Source organism: Micropterus dolomieu, linkage group LG20 (assembly GCF_021292245.1).
Source record: "Micropterus dolomieu isolate WLL.071019.BEF.003 ecotype Adirondacks linkage group LG20, ASM2129224v1, whole genome shotgun sequence".
NCBI lineage: Eukaryota > Metazoa > Chordata > Actinopteri > Centrarchiformes > Centrarchidae > Micropterus > Micropterus dolomieu.
The window spans coordinates 31352730-31372671 of record NC_060169.1 but is presented as its reverse complement, the minus strand read 5'-3'; the positions used below and the strand labels follow the sequence as shown (position 1 = coordinate 31372671).

Here is a 19942-nt window from a genome sequence, read left to right as displayed (position 1 = left end):
GTGTTCTCATAGTGAGAAATTCTGGAAGTTCATTCAGGCTTATCTCATTCCGGGTGTTTCTTTTTGTTTTAAGAATGTTTTTCTTTGTTGTTTTTGGTAGACTTCACCAGTGAGAGAGCGAACAGACATAAATACTAAATGTCGACAAAATGTACACAAACAGAAATTCAAAACAAACAAACAAACACAAACCTTGGTTTCAGGGGATGTTATGTGTTGAAACAACTACTTATTGAACAGCAGTGTTTTGACTGTGTGCAGCTTTGCGAGATCTTATCTGATCTCTGATTTGGCCAAATATTTTATCACATTAAAAAATTTCAAACCGTTCGATATCGATAATTATCAGGATAAAAGTCAAATCGTTATTTCTTTCAAGTGTAAAGGCTGATTTTTTGCTCCTGAGTGAAAGTTGAAGAAACCAGATGGTTAATTGTGGGTTTAAACATTTCTTTATGGTCAGAACAAACATGACTTCACAAATCTGAGGCAGAACATTCAAAACTATTCTGATAAAATATTTTTTCAACAAATATGAGTACAATTTTGTAAAATATTTTTTCCGGCCAACAAAATAAATCTAGATAGAAAAATTAAGTGCTGAGTCGTTCATGATTCAAATGAATAAAATCAAACTTTTATTAAACATTTGTTATATTGTTATTGAGAAAAATTAAATCGTGATAATCATCATTTTTGTTTTATTGTCCTACTAAACGCACAAACAGAAAATATTTCCAGCACAAAACCAATTCTTTTTGTGCACAAATGTAACAAGTAAGTTACAAAATCTTTGTTGGTGAACTTTAGAGTTGTTGTTACTGATGTATTTTATTTTAAATTTTGGACCGAGCAAGGCAAGCTGTTCAACCTGCTTCCAGTCTTTCTGCTAAGCTAAGCTAACCAGGCACTGACTCCAGCTTTCTGGAGATCTGACGTGTTCCTTTGAGCTTGTGATTGTTGGATTGTTGTTATTTCACAATATTGGTTCTGAACCACGAAACAGAACATTTGAAGTCACGAGGTCAAACATCATCAGCCCCACTGTAATGTAAAGTAGTGTGTGTGTGTGAGTGTACAATCCCCCAAACAAAACAGGACGCGTCTTTCCATCAACATGAACAGATTTTTTATATCTTTAGAGCAATAAATATTTCCACTTTTTCCATATCTCTGCAATTTCAAAAACAAAGTACAAGTAATATATATTTATATACACAGCTAAAATTTTCCATACATAATTTTTAAAATAATGTCGTCTCTGTTGACACATATTTGACACTGTACTCGTACAATTTTACAAGGACTATTGCAGTCTCTCTTTGCTCTACATTATAAACAAGAAAAAAAAAATTCTCCATAAAGCGGTCCATTGTGTTGTTTCGTACAACCCCTGGTCCATCGCCCTTGTTTAGATACACACAACACAGACTGCCTTTACACAGGAACAGAAGAGTCGGACATTTGTTACCTTATCTGAACCAGATCTGATGATTTTTTATTTTTTTTTAAAGGTTCCCTGTTTTTGCCTGCAGCAGTCAGATCAGATCTATTTCTATGGCCGTTTAGAATCAGATCTTCGGTTCCTGGTGTAAACCCAGCCAAAGACAAACTGCCCGTTGCGGAGCAAAGTGAGTACTCGCATTGTTATTTTTCATATAACGATGGTTATGTACATTCATGTTTATAATACAGTTTCATTCAGTGCAGATACTGTAATAAATACCACATGCAAACCGATAGTGGAGACCAGACCCGGGCAGGAAAATAAACTTTTAAATTCAACATTTAAAGGACCATACCTAGGGTTCTGCATGTTCTTTAACTGCATATACTGTACATTACTTCTGCAAACCACGCAATACATTATTAGACTGATTTCCTGCTGTTCAAACAGACACTGATTTTAGTTTATTTTAATGAAAATCCTTTTGCAGAGACTTACATCCAGTGGTAAAAGAGTGGTTGTTCTGCAGAAGACTGTCAAATCTCCAAAGTCGGATTTTTCACAACAGTCCTAAGAGTTTTTGTTGAAAAAACTGAGAAATAATAACAATGAACTAAACCTCCTAGTGGGTTTACTTGGGGTCCAACGAAACTTGGAACCGAAGACAAAACGACTTACCAGGAGGCCGAGATCATGGCTGAATATGCGTTCATAAGTCAAGACATCCTCCTGCAGTGAAACACCGCCAGGATCCACTCCAGCCTTGGATCACAAGAACTGTCAATAATAATAAAAACCTAGCAAAAGAAAAACAGCTTCAACCCTGTTGGTGCTTGGACCTCTAAGAAATGTTGACAGTGATCTATCTGCAGCAAGTGTCAAGTCCCTGCAAATTGATTTTTTTTTGACACTGGAACCAAACAAATCTAGAAATTTAGGAATGATTTGGAAAATGGTTGGCAGTAATGTAAAGTACATACAATTTGTAGTTGATAGGCTACAACATGCAAAAGCATGGGTATGGAACTTTAAAATGGGAACTTTAGTGAGGAACAGCTCGGGCATGCAGTGGAAAACGTTGAAATGTATAATCCCTTACGAGGTAGGTTTGATCCAGTGCTCCTCGAGAACTTTTGTTTTGCTATTTCAAGTGTGTTTAGTTAATTGTTTTAGTCTGGATTAGACATGGTGTTACTGTGTGGCCCCCTGCAAAGTGGCAAAGTTTCTGTAGGTGATTGTAGATACATGATGTAGACCCAGCGGTCCAGAATTCCTAGCAGCTCAGCATGTATTCTTTGTTTGTATTGTTTTAAAAGGTTGCTTGGTAGCGTAAGTCTTGCTTGTTTCCATTAAAAGGTTGGCGAGAGGCTTTGTGATGATTTAGAAGTGTACACAGGTGTGTGTTTGCGCCAGCATGCAGGGGTGAGTGAAATTAATTATCAGGGTCTTATTAAAAATATTAGAACATATTAGTTGTATGTTAGTTACAGAAAATTTGTTTTGTTGTAAACATATTAAAAATGAAAAAGTTTTTAGTCTTTCCATAAAATGCCCAAATTAGAAAAGCAAAACAATCATCTCACACTTGTAAGCACATAACAAAATTAAAAATGCTAAAAATACAAAACAGCCCAAGGAGTACGTTATGTTAGTAGAAGCTTGTCACACAACAATATTAATAATAATATCAGTAGCACACTCTAAAAAGTCAAAGGGGTTCTTCAGATTGAAAACAACAGGGGACCCAAGATGGTTCCCTGAGGAATTCCGTCAAGTGATTATAGTTTATGACGGCGTTTCCACAAACCTCAAACAGAAAGTGCTTCTACAAAAAACATTTAAGGGATTTTTATTGTTTTTGTTTTTCTAGTGAGGAACCCTAAGTTGCTCAAATAGCCTGAAGAACCCTGAAGAACGTTTGGTTTTTAGAGCATACACTTTGTTAATTCAAGCAATTCTGAACCTCAGTTACAGATCGATGCTGTTGGCCCCATTGAAAAGAGAACACACTGTACAGTTAATATCTACAGTCGGCGCATTCACGTAATCACAGGCGGACTAAAAATGTGTCATTATTGTTTGCATTCAGAACATCAGAGGAATTTCCCATCATCCACCAGTTAAATGCTGGTAAATATTTATTTGAGCCTGACTAAACCAGCCACTTTGACAGGAAAGCAACCAGCACTGAGAGGTTTATTTCTAGTCAAAAAGTACAAATGGCTGGAAAAACAGTTCAAATAGTCAAAGAACTTTCAACCAGCTATCATGGGCTTCCTATCCTGGCATCTGTTGAACTCGATCAAATGGAGTGAAAGAGAAAATACACTTTAATACTTGTATGGTGGGTTTAACTCAAAAGTGCAAAATAATGTGTAAAAATTAGTTTGTTCAAGAATATTTTGCTTAGTGCTGTTTGGCGGCGAAACACGTTCTGCACTCCAGTCCTGTGAGAAGTTAGCAAGTCCTTCAGGATGAAATTAGGTCCAGTTTTCATGTTCCTTTGTGTCTTTGTTGGATGACGAGGGAGACGAGTGGCTCAGTCCTTCAGCCAGATTTGAATAAAATGCAGTAAATGGCTTGATAGTTTGTTATTCTGAATGGATACAATCAATCAATATATGACTAGTTTAGATGCTGAATTGTCTTTATATTACATGGTGGTCTTTTTGAATTATATCTTATGATCATTTTATATTGTACCACCCCCTCCATCTGAAGGCACCCTGTTCTCCATTTTGCAATAGTAGTGTGAGATTACACTTTGTTCACCCTCAAGGTCACCAGAACTGTTCTGAAGATTTCACACGTTTGGACTTGGTGGGAAATTAACCATTATTTTTCATTAACAGTGGTGAAAATTTGTCTGCAGCTGGTGAAATAAGGCTGCACATGCTTTCGTGAACATAAATGTTCACATTTTTGTGTTTCCAAAGGCCTAAAATGTAGGGAAGCCAAGAGTTAGTGAGATTACCGCAAAGGTTTTAGTTTTATTTGTCAACATTAAAACTTTACTTCTGATCTTGATCCAACGACTAGCACTTATATTTAGTTTTAAAAGTTCATTATACTATATTAACTGTAACTTTATCTGAAGATAGCTTTATGATTAGATATCTCATTACCTCTGGTAAAACAGGCTTCTATATGTAAATGTTATCAAAATTGTTTCACAATAATCATTCCTCTCGGCTTTGAAAAAAGAGGCATCCCAGAAAAGAACAGAACAAAAATTATAAGCAGACCTAACATTAGAGGGTGACACGGGAGAGGATTTTCCCTCAATCCCAGAAGAATGACTCCTGTCCAACCCCATTCCCAATAAAAACAAATCAGAAAATAGCGTTGATTCATATTAGAACTTCATGTATATAAAACCGGATCTATGATTCCAGTCCCGTCCCAGTCCCGTGATGAATAATGAAGTTGACTCACATCCCACTGAAATCCTGTGACCCACAGGATTCTCTAAAGAAGTGTCAGCCTCTGCTACACGTAATATTAGTGTAACATTTTAACCATTTTAACATTTTAATTTCCTTTTTAAAGATAATGACACTGTGAAGTTGAAATATTAAAGGTCACATATTATGCAAAATCCACTTTTTCATCTAAATATGTGTCCCCGGTGTGTCTCAAGACCCCAAAGTATGAGAAAAAACTGCTCTCGGCCCCACCGTCCAACACAACACCAAGCTGTGGATCCATCGCTGAGCTACAGCTGGAGGTTGTTCAGTCTATATCGCAGAAACTGCTCTTACGATTGTGAAGGAAAGTTAAATGTTTTCCTCCGACTGCTCTGCCTTATGGCCTTTCAGACAGACCACAACTACTGTGCCGCTGAGCTATGAAACCCATTGTTTTCAATGGCTTGCACCAATGCCTGGGGGGGGGGGGGGGTTGTTGCTGCGTCGAGCAAAACGCTGCGCTCGTGCCTACGCCACAGTCAAAGCTCAAAATAGTTGAACCCAATGGAAAGCACAGCGCAAATAGCTATGAAAAGGCCTTCAGGTCTATGTGATTTATGAAGTTTCCTGATGGACAGATGAACTACTTGTTGCTAACTCTACATTAACCGCTAGCTACTGTTAACTTTAGCAGCCGTTATCAGCTAGCTCTATCCGGACTGGGCTCTCCCAGCGGTCTACAGCTCCTGGTGTAAACGCCAACACACCAAGCTTCCAGTCCGGGAAGAGTCAGCTAATAGGACGGCTAGATGCAGGGCTAACTGAGCTAACTAGCTAGTTGACGCTAAAGTTAGCAGCAGTTAGTGGTTAAAGTAACTGCTAACAACAAGTAAAGCGATCTGTCCATCAGGAAACTCCATAAATCACTGAAAGTTGAGGCTGAGCAGCAGGAGGACATCAGATGGAAAACCAGAAGATTTTTTATCCATAAAATATGAACCACTTTCACCAAAATCAGTGAATAAAGTGTTTTTTTTGTAGTGTGAGGCCCAACCGCCACAAACGCTCCGCTTCAGCGGCGTTTTTCCAACCTAATTCTTGTCTCATTTGTGGTTTGTCAATTCATCAAATTAAGTTTCCCCATACCGTTTTTTTCCAAGTGAAATTATTGTAGCTGTCGTAGCCACCGAGCAGGGTGAGGCGGAGCGATCCACAAGCATTGGTCTCACATAGCCAGACCTATCGCCACACTTCGTTGGTCAGTCACAAGAAAGTGGGCTTTTAGGACTTTTAAAGAGACAAAGTGTTCAGACAGAGGGGGGAAAGAGAGGTGCTGAATCAATCGACATTATGAGAGTAAATAATGTGTTTTTCTAAACAATAAAGATTTCTTGTCAACACCAAAATAAAAGTACAAACCTGAACATGAGCATAATATGGGACCTTTAAACACTTATCTTGGGATAACAGTCTTGAAAAAATTTATTCCACCACAAAAACACAATTTATCACTTAAATTAAAACATAATTGATTGTTGAGCTGGGACTTTTGAAATAAATGACATGAAAAATTACTATCAAGCACTTGGCATTGACAAAAAATGTTTTTTGAGTTTTGTTTTTGTTTTCTGTACATTTTGGTTTAGTAGATGTGACATTGCCCCGTAGCACATGCTTAGAAATTATGTGCATTAGCTGACACCAATGCTAATGTCTATGTACACAAACTATTGCATGTCTGTCCTTTCTGGAAAAGGGATCCCTCCCCTGTTGCTCCTTTTATATATTTAACTAATGAAGGGGTGTTTGTGAACTTTTTTGTTTTGTGAATGGAGGGTTTCAGGGAAAGACGGTGTCATGACAGAAATCCTTCAGCCAACCACCCTCACAAAGCGGTGATGGAATTTTTGTTTGGACGCTGCACAACTTTGATTTTCTAAACTGCATATAACCTTTTGCGTTTTAATTTCCCACCCAGTTCAGTCAACATTTCCAGTATTAACCTTTTGAGAAATATATTGAGAGTTACATTATAAGAAGATGTTGTTTAATGTAACCTTAAACATCTCTTTCGTGACTTTGTTTAGGTACGGTAGTCTCCCGCTTCATCAAAGGAAGACAAGCCAGTGAAACAAAAGACTCCCAGACTATACCCTGTTTGGCACCTTTCAGCATAATCTCCTTCTCCGGCAACATAGAGGGTCACATACAATGTGGAGCATGAAACACAGTTGACATATATTATAATTTCTGACAAATTCAGGCTTATATTTTCAAATATACTGGGACACTTGTAGGGGAGCATTCACTGGTGTGGTACAAATGATCAAATAAATCCTCCTTTACAAGAATAAATTGTCAGTTAAATAAGTCCCAATCCAAAACAACATTGTAGTGCCCCCTGTTGAAACCCTGCAATCCACAAACACTAAAGGCTTTTAGCAGTTTTTGCAAAGCACAAAAGGTAAAAAGACACCTGTAGTTTTTGTTATCATGATGGCTTGTTTAGAGTTTTAAAAAAGTTTATTGTCCATGTAGAAAGTAAAGTTTTCAGTAACCTTCACTAATGCACTTTTTATGGTCAAATAAATGCTGGATTGGGGCTTTAACTTACAACAGATCCCTCCCCCTGCATATAGGATTTTAACCATAGACACACTGACACTCATTAGCTATTGCACAGGTCATGCATGCCTGTCTAAGACACAAACTGCACCATATTAATGCTAACCACTTCTGCTTCTCATGTAACATGGCTCATTGCTCATGGCTTGTAATACGCCAACAACCAAAATTAATGGTACAAGTGCTTTTTGTGCGGAAAACAAATTGGTACAAGACTAGTGTGATTTTTGGAATACAGTAAAAGGACTCGTCGCGTTCTCAGGCTTCCTAACAACCTGAGCTGTCCCACCAACCAACACCGTACATAGTGTTGGCATCGATTACAACCCTTTTGTTCAATTCTCTGGCACTGTTCCCTTTCACGTCTGGTCCCTGAACCATATGTCCACTACAGCAACTCACAAATTCGTACTCACAATATGACACGAACACTTCATCTGTCAATGAAGAACTACATGCATGTCCTCTCGAGTCCCAGGCCAGCACTGAAGGGCACTACGAAGGGGGGATCAGGAGATTTTCACCAATACGGGAGGAGTATGCGGGAGTTTTTTTCTTCAGCTTTCTTTGTGTGATTTATGTTCTTGGTGCTGGTAGCTCCATGGGCAGGTTTTCCAGGAACATTTGCCACTACAGGGTTTCCCAACAAACGTCCTTCAGTGTGTGTGAGAGTCTTTCTACTTGTGGGGGAAGTGGATGTGAAAATAACACAGGCTGAGTAATTTCCTCTTCCCCTCTCTCACTGCTCTCCTCCTCACTAAGCGGCCATTTTGATGCACCTGCATTTGCCCTCCTCTCCTCCTCCCTCTCCTGCTCCCTCTCCTGCTCCCTGTCACTACCGCCCCACGATGGCTCGCTGCGGGATGGCGGACCACCGCCCTCGGCTTCTGCCTTCTCACACGACCGTGCTGATCCGGCTGACGGGTTTCGATTTGGGGCCTCCCCCTTGCCCGCCCCCCGTCCCTGGGTGCAGGGAGAGAGGGCCGGTCGACGGGGGAGGTAAGGGGGAGTGCGGAGGGGGAGGTGGGATGGAGGTAAGGGGTGGGTACTGGGGGGCGTAGGGCTGCGGAGGCGTCTGGGTGACGAGGCGTGCTGAGGGCGTTTGGGGCGGTGGGGTGGAGAAGATGAAGTGGGTGGAGGGGGAGGCGGAGGGGGAGGGGCTGAGCGGGGAGTGTGTGTGCACGGCGTGGTTGTGAGAGTGTGTGTGCGCGTGGGGGTGGGGCTGAGAGTGCGAGATGGTCAGTGGGAGCTTTCCGCCTCCACCCGGCCGTCCCGCCGCAGGGTGCGAGTGGTAAAGTCCGTGCGGGGTAGTAGGGGTGACGGGGGAGTGCGGGGACAGTGGTGGGGGCGTGATGAAGCCCAGGTTGTAGCGCGGGTGCTGGGCGGCGCCATGTTGCATCCTCTGATGCTGCTGGGTATGAGAGGGAGCGCAGCCGGGCGGACCCTGCCGCCGGGGGGCTGAGAACCTGTGCGCTAGGGCGTGGTGCTGCGGGACGCTCTGCATGTGGTAGCGATGGTGGTGGTGGTAAGGTGGGGGCGGCGTCTGCTGCTGCTGGTGCCCAGTTACATTGACTCCTCCTCCTCCACTGTTGCCGTGGCAATACTGGGCGTGCAAAGCTTGGAGCTTGGACGGCCCCCCTCCCGTACCTCCTCCCCCTCCAATTCCTCCCGAGTCCGACTGCCCGAGGTTGGGCGATGGGGAGGGGCATGGGGAAGGGGAGGATGGGTGGGGGATGGGAGGCGCGGGGGCGGGGTAGTGGGGGGGTGATGATATCATCAGGGGACTCGGTGGACCCTGTGGAGTCGGTGACGTCATCGTCAGGGGACCAGGAACCTTGCCTCTGCGGCTGCCGAAGAAGTTCCCCAGCAGGCCGCCGCCAGTCTGGCCTCCCCCACCCGCCATCCCTCCTCCGCCCCCAGCCCCTCCCCCGCTCACGAGTGGGGAGGTGGTGACCCCCCCCTGGTTGTGACAGAGCCCCGGCCCACCCCCCACCCCTGTACCGGGGCTCTGAGTAGGGCGGTGCGGCCGGTAGGCTGCTGGAGACGAAGGGACCATCATGGGGCTGTAGGATAGACCTCCAGCAGGCAGGGGGCGCTGCTGGTGAGGCCGGGGGCTGCTAATAATGGAACCCTGAGAGGAAGAGGTGGAGGAGGAACAAAGAAAAGAGGAAAGAGAATAAGACCCAGACGATTCATTAGCTTACAGTATTTAAAAAGAAGCTGTGATTTTAGTATTTAGATTAATTTCCAACCATCCTGGCAGCTTCACCCTGAATATTGCCTCTCAGATACTTATAAAATAAACAGTAATCAATCACAAGACAGAATGACAGAGTAGCATAACTTAATCATATTTTTTTTTTGGGGGGGGGGAGGGCAACTCTCAAAACTGAGCATCTTTGAACAAAGAAGAGTCTCTACTTGCTAACTGATTGCCAAGTTTCTAATCTTTGCAAGGCAAGTTTATATGTAAAGCACATTTCAACAACAAGGCAATTCAACATCAAACATAAAAGCAGCAAAGGGAAATTGAAAAAGCACATTAAAATATAATTTTTAGAAATTAGAAGATAAAAACCGGATAAAATAAAATTTTAAGAGTTAAATAGGCAATTAAAACAGGGTAAAACAGGACGGTGAAAATAAAAGTCTTCAGTCTTAATTTAAAAGAACTGACAGTTTCAGCAGACCTGCAGTTTTCTGGGAGTTTGTTCCAGATATACGGAGCATAATAACTGAACGCTGCTTCTCCTCGTTTAGTTTTGACTCTGGGGACAGAAAGCAGACCTGATCCCAGACGAGCTGAGAGGTCTGGATGGTTCATAACGAAGCAGAAGATCAGAAATGTATTTTGGCCCTAAACCATTTAGTGCTTTATAAACTAACAGCAGGATTTTGAAATCAATTCTTTGACAGACAGGAAGCCAATGTAAAGACCTCAGAACTGCAGTGATGTGATCCACCTTTTTGGTCTTAGTGAGGACTCGAGCAGCAGCGTTCTGAATCAGCTGCAGCTGTCTGATAGATTTCTTAGGGAGCCTGTAAGGACACTGTTACAGTAGTCGAGTCGACGGAAGATAAATGCATGGATAAGTTTTTCCTGTAAGTCCTTTAATCCTTGATATATTCTTCAGGTGATAGTAGGCTGACTTTGTAATTGTCTTAATGTGGCTCCTCAAATTCAGGTCTGAGTCCATGACTACACCAAGATTTCTGGCTTGATTTGTGGTTCTTAACATTACAGATTGAAGTCGAGCACTGACTTTCAATCGTTCCTCCCTGGCTCCAAAAACAATAACTTCAGTTCACTGAACTCAATGGCAGCTTGAAAGATGGATTAAATTAATCTTGAATCTCCGTGTTTGCGTGTGATTTGTTGTCAATAAGCTAAACAGGCGGATTTCGGGACAGACATGCAGGACATCAGAAGAGGAATGAGTGAAGTAGACAGAGAAATGACAGCACTATTGGTTAAGACACATAAAACGTCAACATCGCTGGTTTGTCAGTCATCAGTCATACCCAAAATATTTCTGGTAAAGCTGTAATAATGGTTCTCCAAAGATATGTAGAAAATAACAAACATGCAGTCAAACGTGCGTGAGACATGCTGCGGCGGCATGCTGGGAGGTCACATCATGCATGCTTTCAGCTCTGACCCGCCAAACTTACTTCAATGGTACTGTCCAATGACCCCACACTGTTCCTACGACCTCGCTTCCCTGTTACCCAATCAGAATGATGCAGCGTTAAAATGTGTACATATACATACATACCGCAAAACAGGCCTTTAATAATTAAAGAATGAATTACACTTTGGAGCTTGTTGTTTCTGTAAAATGAACTCAATCATTGACTTATGGAGAATCTATTTAAACATATCTATCTGAACGATGTGTGGCATAAACATTTATATTGGTATGCAAAATCTAAGTAGCTTAGAAGTAGCTCAAGCAGATCCCCCTGTGGACCTTTTAAACGTTCAGAGAACTGCAACCTAACTGCTATAAAAACACGGCAAACGGGCAGATCCTATCCTAACTGCTTGGTAACCATGGTAATACGTGTTAGGAACTGATTTAGGAAAAAGGCCGTTACAGATGAACAGTTCCTGAGTCGATGTTCCTGTTTTACAGAAGCATCCTAACTTCAGGAGAACTTTTACTTTTCCACCAGCTAGGGTTTGCTAACTCGTTTAATCCACACGGCTGCTCTTTTATTGCTTTTACAAAATCAATAAAATGTCAACAGGTGGAAAATGTCTCATTATATAACATAATGTAAAGGCTTGACGTGACAAATGCAAGTCTTTGATAGAAGGAGATCGTTAGGTTCAAAAACTACATGAAAAACACGAGGACATTTGCCCGCAGCCTTTATTATTATTTTGATCTTCGTTATTAACTTTCCCGAGAAGACGGGTTTCTGCCGGGTCAGTGAGGGAGCGCAGGAGGAGCCTTTCTCTTTGTGTCACTTATAAATGGACTTATTTTCTTTTTGACAGCATCAACGCTCCGCTGGTGCAGCGGTGAAATTTGGATTTCTTGACGGAGGTAAAAAACACCTCAAAGTCATCTGACTTGAAGTCCACTGATAGCTGTTGTTTCTGATCCATTTTCAGTTTGTTTCATTAAAAAAAGCAAACAAAAAACAACGATTAAAAGCCGTTTAGCTCGGCAAGATGAGAAAAGCGGCATCAGTTGCTAGGTAACAGACATAAAAGTTGATAGCTGATGTTGGATTTAGCATTTAGGATTTCCTAACCTGAGATAAGATAGGATTCCTGAAGTTTGTTAGGATTTGCTTCTGTAATACCAAACTAGGAAAAATCCTATTTTAGACTCTTCCTGTCTTAACTTTAGACTTAAGATCTTTCTGTAATACGGCCGCAGGCTTCAAAACATGTAGCCACACCGTGCCAGTAAAAGGGACAGACGTCTAATTGGGACTCTGCTTTTAACTGAACAGTAATTAGTGAAATTTAGAAGTGTTGGTTGGTGTATTGTTGAAAGCTGGACTGAGCCGGGCTCGTCGTTTCCCTCCACCGCTAAGTTAGACTAACCGCGTACCAGCTCAAATCGCCTTGACTCCACCCACACGGGGTTTCCACTGGGCAAATCTGGTACATGGTAGGTTATTTGTTTTTTGTTCTGCTGACTACTGATTGGTCAGAGAGAATCCTCTTCTATTCACTGCGTTGTCACTGCACGTGCTGAACAAACACGCCGTTTTAACAGTTGAGCCAGAGATTGCGAGATAGTAACTGTAACAATACTCTGTCTGCTTTATTATGTTATTATTATTATTATGACAACCCAAAAACAGCGTCCTGCATGTGTGGAGAGGTGTGTGGCGGTGGTGTGTGTGTCTCGCAGCAGTTTTGTGCTGATACATTGAGGGGTTACTATATCTGCACTGGAAAACGGAGGATGGGGCATCATGGGAACATCTCGCCAGTGTTCCTCAGTTGCTTAAGCCCGCCTTGCCAGATGCTTTCTGTCTCTGCGTTGCCTTGATTTTACATGCAGTTTCCTCCACCACTGTCCCTGACCTCCACACCTCATTCACCTCTTCTGCACTTTTACTTTTTACGTTTGAAAATCAGCAGTAACACAGGACTGACCCTGATATTGATTTATAAACACGTCTACCAATATTGTTTACAATTTTATTATATTGGCGATCTTGTTAGTAACATCTGCCTCTTGTGTCACTGGTTACCAGCTCAACATTAAAAAACACCCACTAAATACCAATGATCCATAAAGTGCAGTTTCCACAGTAACAGCTTCTTGTATTTCTTGTAGCTGTCCAGTAGGTGGAGACAGAGCATCACAGCAGACTTTCTTCTTATTGCATTATATTACCAATTTAGATTTCATCATTATTTCATCAGTTGCATAAGACCACAGATGTAGGTTTGCTGTGAGTCAGTGAGTCATAATAAAAAACTGCAGCAACAGAAACAGTAAAATTTCTCATTTGCATAAACCCAGTCACGTCTCTGAGGTAACAAAAAACATGTATACTGTTATTCACAGGAGGTAAAGTTCACCGTAAAGACCTCCAGTGTGTCAGAACGTGTACTTGTACTGCAACGTCTGTCACGAACGACCGGTGAGTTCCCCGTCCTCACCTGTTTCTGAGAGGTCTCTCAGCGAGGAGCTGAGCGCCGTGCGTTTGAGGCCATCCACCGAGGCGTACGTGTCGTCGAGGCTCGGCCTACCCAGCGTGCCGTTCACCACCTCGCCCTTCGAGGTGCCATCGCCGGCCCCGCCTCCCGATGTCCCCCCGCATCCCGGTCCTCCCCCCGTCAACACACCGGGACGCATCACACCTTTCTGCTTCTCGAGCTCAGCTGCAGGGACGGAGAGAGGAGAGGGAGGACAGTAACGTTAAAATACAGCCGTACGCACGAGAGGAATGCAAGTGGGATTACAGTCCTGGCTGAAGATGATACGAATAACTAATTACTATAAATATACCTGCTACTTCTACATATACTGCTTGTGCTACTGCTTATTGTATTCATTTGGCAGACATAGTGCTGTTAGAATCACTAAAAGTACAACAACTGCTCCTGATTCTGATACTTCAACAACTACTGGAACTGTTACTACTCATTACTATTAGCTGTTCAGAGCCGGTCCTGACGTCCCTGGGGCCCTAAGCAAAATTCTGCTATGGGGCCCGCCTACCTGACTCCTGAGGCATGTAAACAATTTGCTATGGCTGCACAGTCACACCTGACACCACAGTGCTCTCACTACAATCCTCCCTCCTTTAAAACAGTCCGTCTCTGTAATAATGGAAACCTCTGCAGGGTAAGAAAAATCCTGAAGTCTGTTAAGACCAGGGGCCAATCTGCTGGGTCAGTTGGTGGAACAGAAACTGTTCCATTAGAGTCTGAGCTGCTTGTATCCGATGCTGGCTGTACCTCTCTGGCTGAGGGACCTTCTAAAGATGTCTGGACTGCTCGTACTGACGGACGATCGAGCATCTAGTACATTTTAGAGCACATTTCAGCAGCAAGGCTTTTCAAAGTGCTTTAGATAAAACATAAAAGCAAAGACAATTTTTAAAAAGAGTCAAATAAAAATAAGTTCATGTTTCCTTTAGGACCAAAAAGTCATATCCTGGTACTGTTAGGTTGACTACCAGTATAAAATATATATATTGGTATTTTCTGTGCACACTCACAGACCTACCGTGCATCTGCTGCAAACATGTCAGCGTTCCCCACTTTTTTTAATCTCTCCCCCTCCCTGTAAGTCCGCTCCGGTGATTTTCTCCATCAGTAGTAGGCTACGTTATATAAAGTCGCCACAACGTTTTGAAACCATTTGTAAGAAAATCTTCTGATAACCAACCTTGAGAAAGATTTATTTGCACTAAAAGAAAACATGCAATATAAATATACACTGCTCAAAAAAATAAAGGGAACACTAAAATAACACATCCTAGATCTGAATGAATGAAATAATCTCATTAAATACTCCTTTCTTTACATAGTTGAATGTGCTGACAACAAAATCACACACAAATTATCAATGAAAGTCAAAATGAGGCTCAGTAGTGTGTCTGGCCTCCACGTGCCTGTATGACCTCCCTACAACGCCTTGGCATGCTCCTGATGAGGTGGCGGATGGTCTCCTGAGGGACCTCCTCCCAGACCTGGACTGAAGCAGATGGAGCGAGACATGATGTCCCAGATGTGCTCAATTGGATTCAGGTCTGGGGAACGGGCGGGCCGGTCCATAGCATCAATGCCTTCCTCTTGCAGGAACTGCTGACACACTCCAGACACATGAGGTCTAGCATTGTCTCGCATTAGGAGGAACCCAAGGCCAACCGCACCAGCATATGGTCTCACAAGGGGTCTGAGGATCTCATCTCGGTACCTAATGGCAGTCAGGCTACCTCTGGCGAGCACACGGAGGGCTGTGCGGCCCCCCAAAGAAATGCCACCCCACACCATTACTTTACAGACACAGCAAACCTTCTTGCCACAGCTCGCATTGATGTGCCATCCTGGATGAGCTGCACTACCTGAGCCACTTGTGTGGGTTGTAGACTCCGTCTCATGCTACCACTAGAGCGAAAGCACCGCCAGCATTCAAAAGTGACCAAAACATCAGCCAGGAAGCATAGGAACTGAGAAGTGGTCTGTGGTCACCACCTGCAGAACCACTCCTTTATTGGGGGTGTCTTGCTAATTGCCTATAATTTCCACCTGTTGTCTATTCCATTTGCACAACAGCATGAAATTGATTGTCAATCAGTGTTGCTTCCTAAGTGGACAGTTTGATTTCACAGGAGTGTGACTGACTTGGAGTTACATTGTGTTGTTTAAGTGTTCCCTTTATTTTTTTGAGCAGTGTATATACACGTATACATACCGGATTTGTAATTAAAATTTGTAATGCCACTTATGAGGAATTTGCTATGGTGATTAGGTGCTAGACATAGACAATAAATATATAAGTCATATTAGCTTGTTCTAATAGTTCTAATATTTCAAATTAACCATAGTCTACAATTGGCGGTCAAGACCTCCAAGGGCCCCCTAGAAAGAGGTCACCAAAGTATTAGGGGAAAGTATTAAAAATATTAAAAATAAATTCTATTTCATAGTTTCTGCTTTTTCTTGTGAAAAACATTTCTAAAGATCTTGGAAGAAAAAAAAATCACTGTTTTATTACTGGGCATAGGCTGCAGTTCCAGATGAACTGTATCCAGCACATCTGGCTGCAGTAGCCCAGTGAGCCTGAACTCCTCGCGATCAGGCAACCTTCCTTCTGTTAAATATGGAGCTGTCCTCCCATCTGCAGCACTTCCGATCTCCCTATTTTCCCATGAGCCTCTCCCCAGTTTGTATTAACACACCTCTGGGACTGGCAGACTGCAGCCTCTGTGTTATAGGTAGAGAGAAAGCCTTCATCTTGCATAAGGATGGTTAAAGTTTTAGCTCCAGAGAGTAATTGTTGTGTAATCACAACTAGGGGATTAATTATTCATAGAAGCATACACACACACACAGACACACACGCACACAGAACACACACATGCAAAGTGAACCTCCATGAATCCCAGTGTCCCTGTCTCTCTCTGCTCTCTTCCTCTATTTGTCTCTCTCTCTCTCCCTTCCTCTACCTTTCTTTCCATATGTCTCTCTATCATCTCGTCTGCTTCTCTCGCTTTCTCCCTCCCTCTTTCCACACTAATAGAGTTAGTGAGCACCGAGGATAAAACAATTAAAACAAAATTAATTTGAATGAATTAAAGAGCAGGGAGCTGCAGTAGCTGACACTTCTGAGGCAAGACGAATGATCCTGCATGGCTGGTTTTGTAGCATTTTACAGTGGCCTTGTCCCACCTGATTAGCCTCTTTATTAACCCGTGGAAAAGCATTGTTAGTACACAATTTAGCAAAATAGATGGGGAGCGAATATGTGAGGAAGGTAAACGGTTACCGCTTTGTGTTAACATTGTTCTTGACCATTCTGATGGACTTGGTTGAGTGGTGTACAGCTTTTTACCTGTGAGCCTTCAAAGATTGTGTGTATTTCAGGCATCTCCATATGTTTTCCAATATTTTCCAGCGAGCAGCAACAGGAGATGCCTAAGATTTGCAGCCTGGCTTTCGAACGACTTTGGAGGCTGTTAAGGAAATGCCAAGGCCATCTGTGCTGCTCTAAGAGGGTGTGAAATGAAGATGGAGAGTGTGTCACACTGCGATGAGAGGTCATTACTGGCTCCTCAAAGGGAGCAGATTATGTCAATTTTACAGGTCACAGTCTTGTGGGTCACTAGATTTTTTATCCTCTTCATCTCTGTGACACCTTAACACTTAATGAGTGCAGACGTGTCTGGAGTTCAACTGTGCATTAAGAGCTGTGATGCTCAGGAACAGCAGCTAAACGGGTGTCGCAGCTGATGATCAGATGCAGCCAGATGGCATCAGGATGTTGCTTCTTGTGCTCCCAGTCACTGCACCAATCACTCTCTCTCTCTCTCTCCTGGCAGATTGTCACTTTATGTGTTTATAGGGGGTTTAATGACTGAATACACTCTGCAGGTTGTACATCTTGCTAGCTCAATAGCACCATTTTTGTTTGATTGATCCAGAGCAGTTTACGATGTTGGGGAGGTCTACCTTGTGTTGCCCTGCTGAAGTGTTCTTCAAGGGGGCCATTTTCAGCTGATACTCAACTCGTTCTGTTGCTGGACTGGAGCATGAGAAAATAGTTTTTACCTGCACACGTATACTTTCAGTGAGTCAACCATGGGCTGCACTGGTTGGGCCGTGATGTTTACAGTACTGGTGAAACACTGAAATACGACCAGCTTGAGTAACAGATCGATGCATTTAAAGGCTTCAGATGCCAAAACACTACAGAACGGTTTGTAATACTCACAGACAAGATTTTATAAATATGGAAACTTGTCATGGCAGCAACTATTTTAACTTTTCTCACAACAATCGGGAGGTAAACTGTACAAATACGACATTCATGTTACAAAGTAATCCCCCAGTGAAGCTTGCATGTATGTGATTGGTCAGCATAACATCTTGCCTTGTGACATTACATTGCGTTGCAGCAAAAAAGTTTATTCAGGATTAAAATTTTTTTTTTGTTTTAGCGACCCCCCCTGCGTTGGCACCTTTGCTACGTTGCCACACTGGTTCCATTTAAATGAATGAGAGGGCTGTGCTACTGTCGGTCTGAACACTAATTTTGTGCAAGCACTTTGATTAGTGAAGACACACACACTCATAAACCTCTTTAATATTGGTTAATCGGGCTATATGTAGTTTTAATGAAATCACTTATCAATAAATCCCTTTTTTACTGCCTATTTGTCAACGGGCTGTAGCCTCACTCAGAAATGAAGAACACTCGTGTTCTCAGCCATTATTCTGCTTCTTATGTTAAGGAATCCGCATGCTTGCTCCAGAGCACAACACCGCAGCTAACAAAATGCAGTCCACTAACACCACAAAACGACCATCCCCCAGCACAGCACAGACTCCCAACACAAACTCCACGTAAGAATCAAAACCAGCAGTAAAGTTTTATATGCCGAATCTTGCCAGGCTAAACGAGAATCAAATCGATGTCTAGTGAAAACACAGTAAACATCATAAAGGCATCAAGTTAGATAACATTAGCTTGCCAGCTAGCCAGTTGTTAATGTTATTCGGTGCAAAATACTACAGTTCTATGGCTTTCCACGTTAACCACAAATGGCGACCCATATTACTATTCTGTGTTGATTTTAGCCTGCGAGAAATGATGTAATTTGCAAATGATGCAAATGTGGAACGATTTGTTTAGCCAACATTGATGTAAGGCAGGGGCAGCCCGTGATCATAGGCATGGATCTGCTGCTGTTTACTTCGTAACGTTCAATTTATAATCATTGTGGTTTTACAATTCACTACAGTAATGTTACTGCAGTCTAACTGTTATAACATGTGACAACAATCAAAGTTCTAATCACTAACCGTTATCATCCAATACATGTAGCTATGTAAATGCTCTGTACTTGTATAGCGCTTTTCTAGTCTTTTCGACCACTCAAAGCGCTTTTACACTACATCTGCATTCACCATTCACACACATTCATACACTGGTGGAACAGCCACCAGCCACCAGAGGCAATTCGGGGTTCAGTATCTTGCCCAAGGATACTTCGACATGCAGCCTGAAGGAGCAGAACCGCCAACCTTCCAATTAACGGGCAACCCGCTCTACCTCCTGAGCCTCAGCCGCCGCCCCTCAGCAAGCTGACATTGCTGAGGCTCCGGTGAAAGATAAACAAATAAGCAAGCAGGCGAGCTAACGCCGATGTATCACATCGGCTAAATGTCTTTGAAATATAACCAAGTACAAGCATGGATTACGTCAACCTCAAACTGATAAAAATATTTCTGTTACATTGCAGTGGCATGTTGTGTGAAGCTGTCTCCCGTATGCTCGCTTATGAGTTCGAGCACGACTTTGAGCACACACCTGGTTGCAATCTAAAAACTGCACTGCTAGTGGCCGCTGAAAACTACATATTGCCCCTTTAGATATCCCTTTTACACTAATGTAATTGTTTTATTTAGTGCAAGTTTTAAGCATTATTAACATTGAGATTCAACTTCTAATGCAAGCAAGGCAATATCTGGATTAGTAATGTCATCCACAGCTGCTTGTCAGTTGTGTTCTTCTTATTTCCTGTCTAGTTTAAATAAGTGCACAACTTCTGTACTTTTTGTGCATTATTAGTGTGCCATTCCACACAGTCATGTGGACTATAGAAGGTATATTCAGATGTGTTTATAAATCAATCCATCTCTGGATATTTCCCTGTTGACCCATTAATCAAGCATGTCCCACCTGAAGACATTGCATTCCTCCTGCTGTAAGTGCATTCATGCTACTTCCAGATTTTTTAATGCTGAACCAATTTT

At 42.4% G+C, this 19942-nt stretch overlaps 1 protein-coding gene across 1 annotated transcript; it reads right to left on the bottom strand.

Annotated features, from left to right (window-relative positions):
- Positions 1 to 1106: 1106 nt before the first annotated feature.
- Positions 1107 to 14146, bottom strand: LOC123959084 (IQ motif and SEC7 domain-containing protein 2-like). Its single transcript, XM_046032954.1, has 3 exons — positions 13616 to 14146; positions 11152 to 11201; positions 1107 to 9610 (listed from the first exon to the last, which is right to left on the bottom strand). Exons 1-3 carry the CDS (start codon positions 13809 to 13811, stop codon positions 8375 to 8377), a joined length of 1482 nt encoding a protein of 493 aa, XP_045888910.1. The 5' UTR covers positions 13812 to 14146; the 3' UTR covers positions 1107 to 8374.
- Between the last annotated feature and the right edge of the window lie 5796 nt (positions 14147 to 19942).

Excerpts from the sequence above, each read along its gene's own strand:
- LOC123959084 (XM_046032954.1), bottom strand. The coding sequence starts at position 13,811 with ATGCGTCCCGGTGTGTTGACGGGGGGAGGACCGGGATGCGGGGGGACA. Across the intron at positions 11,202-13,615 it reads GAGAGACCTCTCAGAAACAG|GGAAGCGAGGTCGTAGGAAC; the intron begins GTGAGGACGGGG and ends ATTGGGTAACAG. Across the intron at positions 9,611-11,151 it reads CATTGGACAGTACCATTGAA|GGTTCCATTATTAGCAGCCC; the intron begins GTAAGTTTGGCG and ends TCTTCCTCTCAG.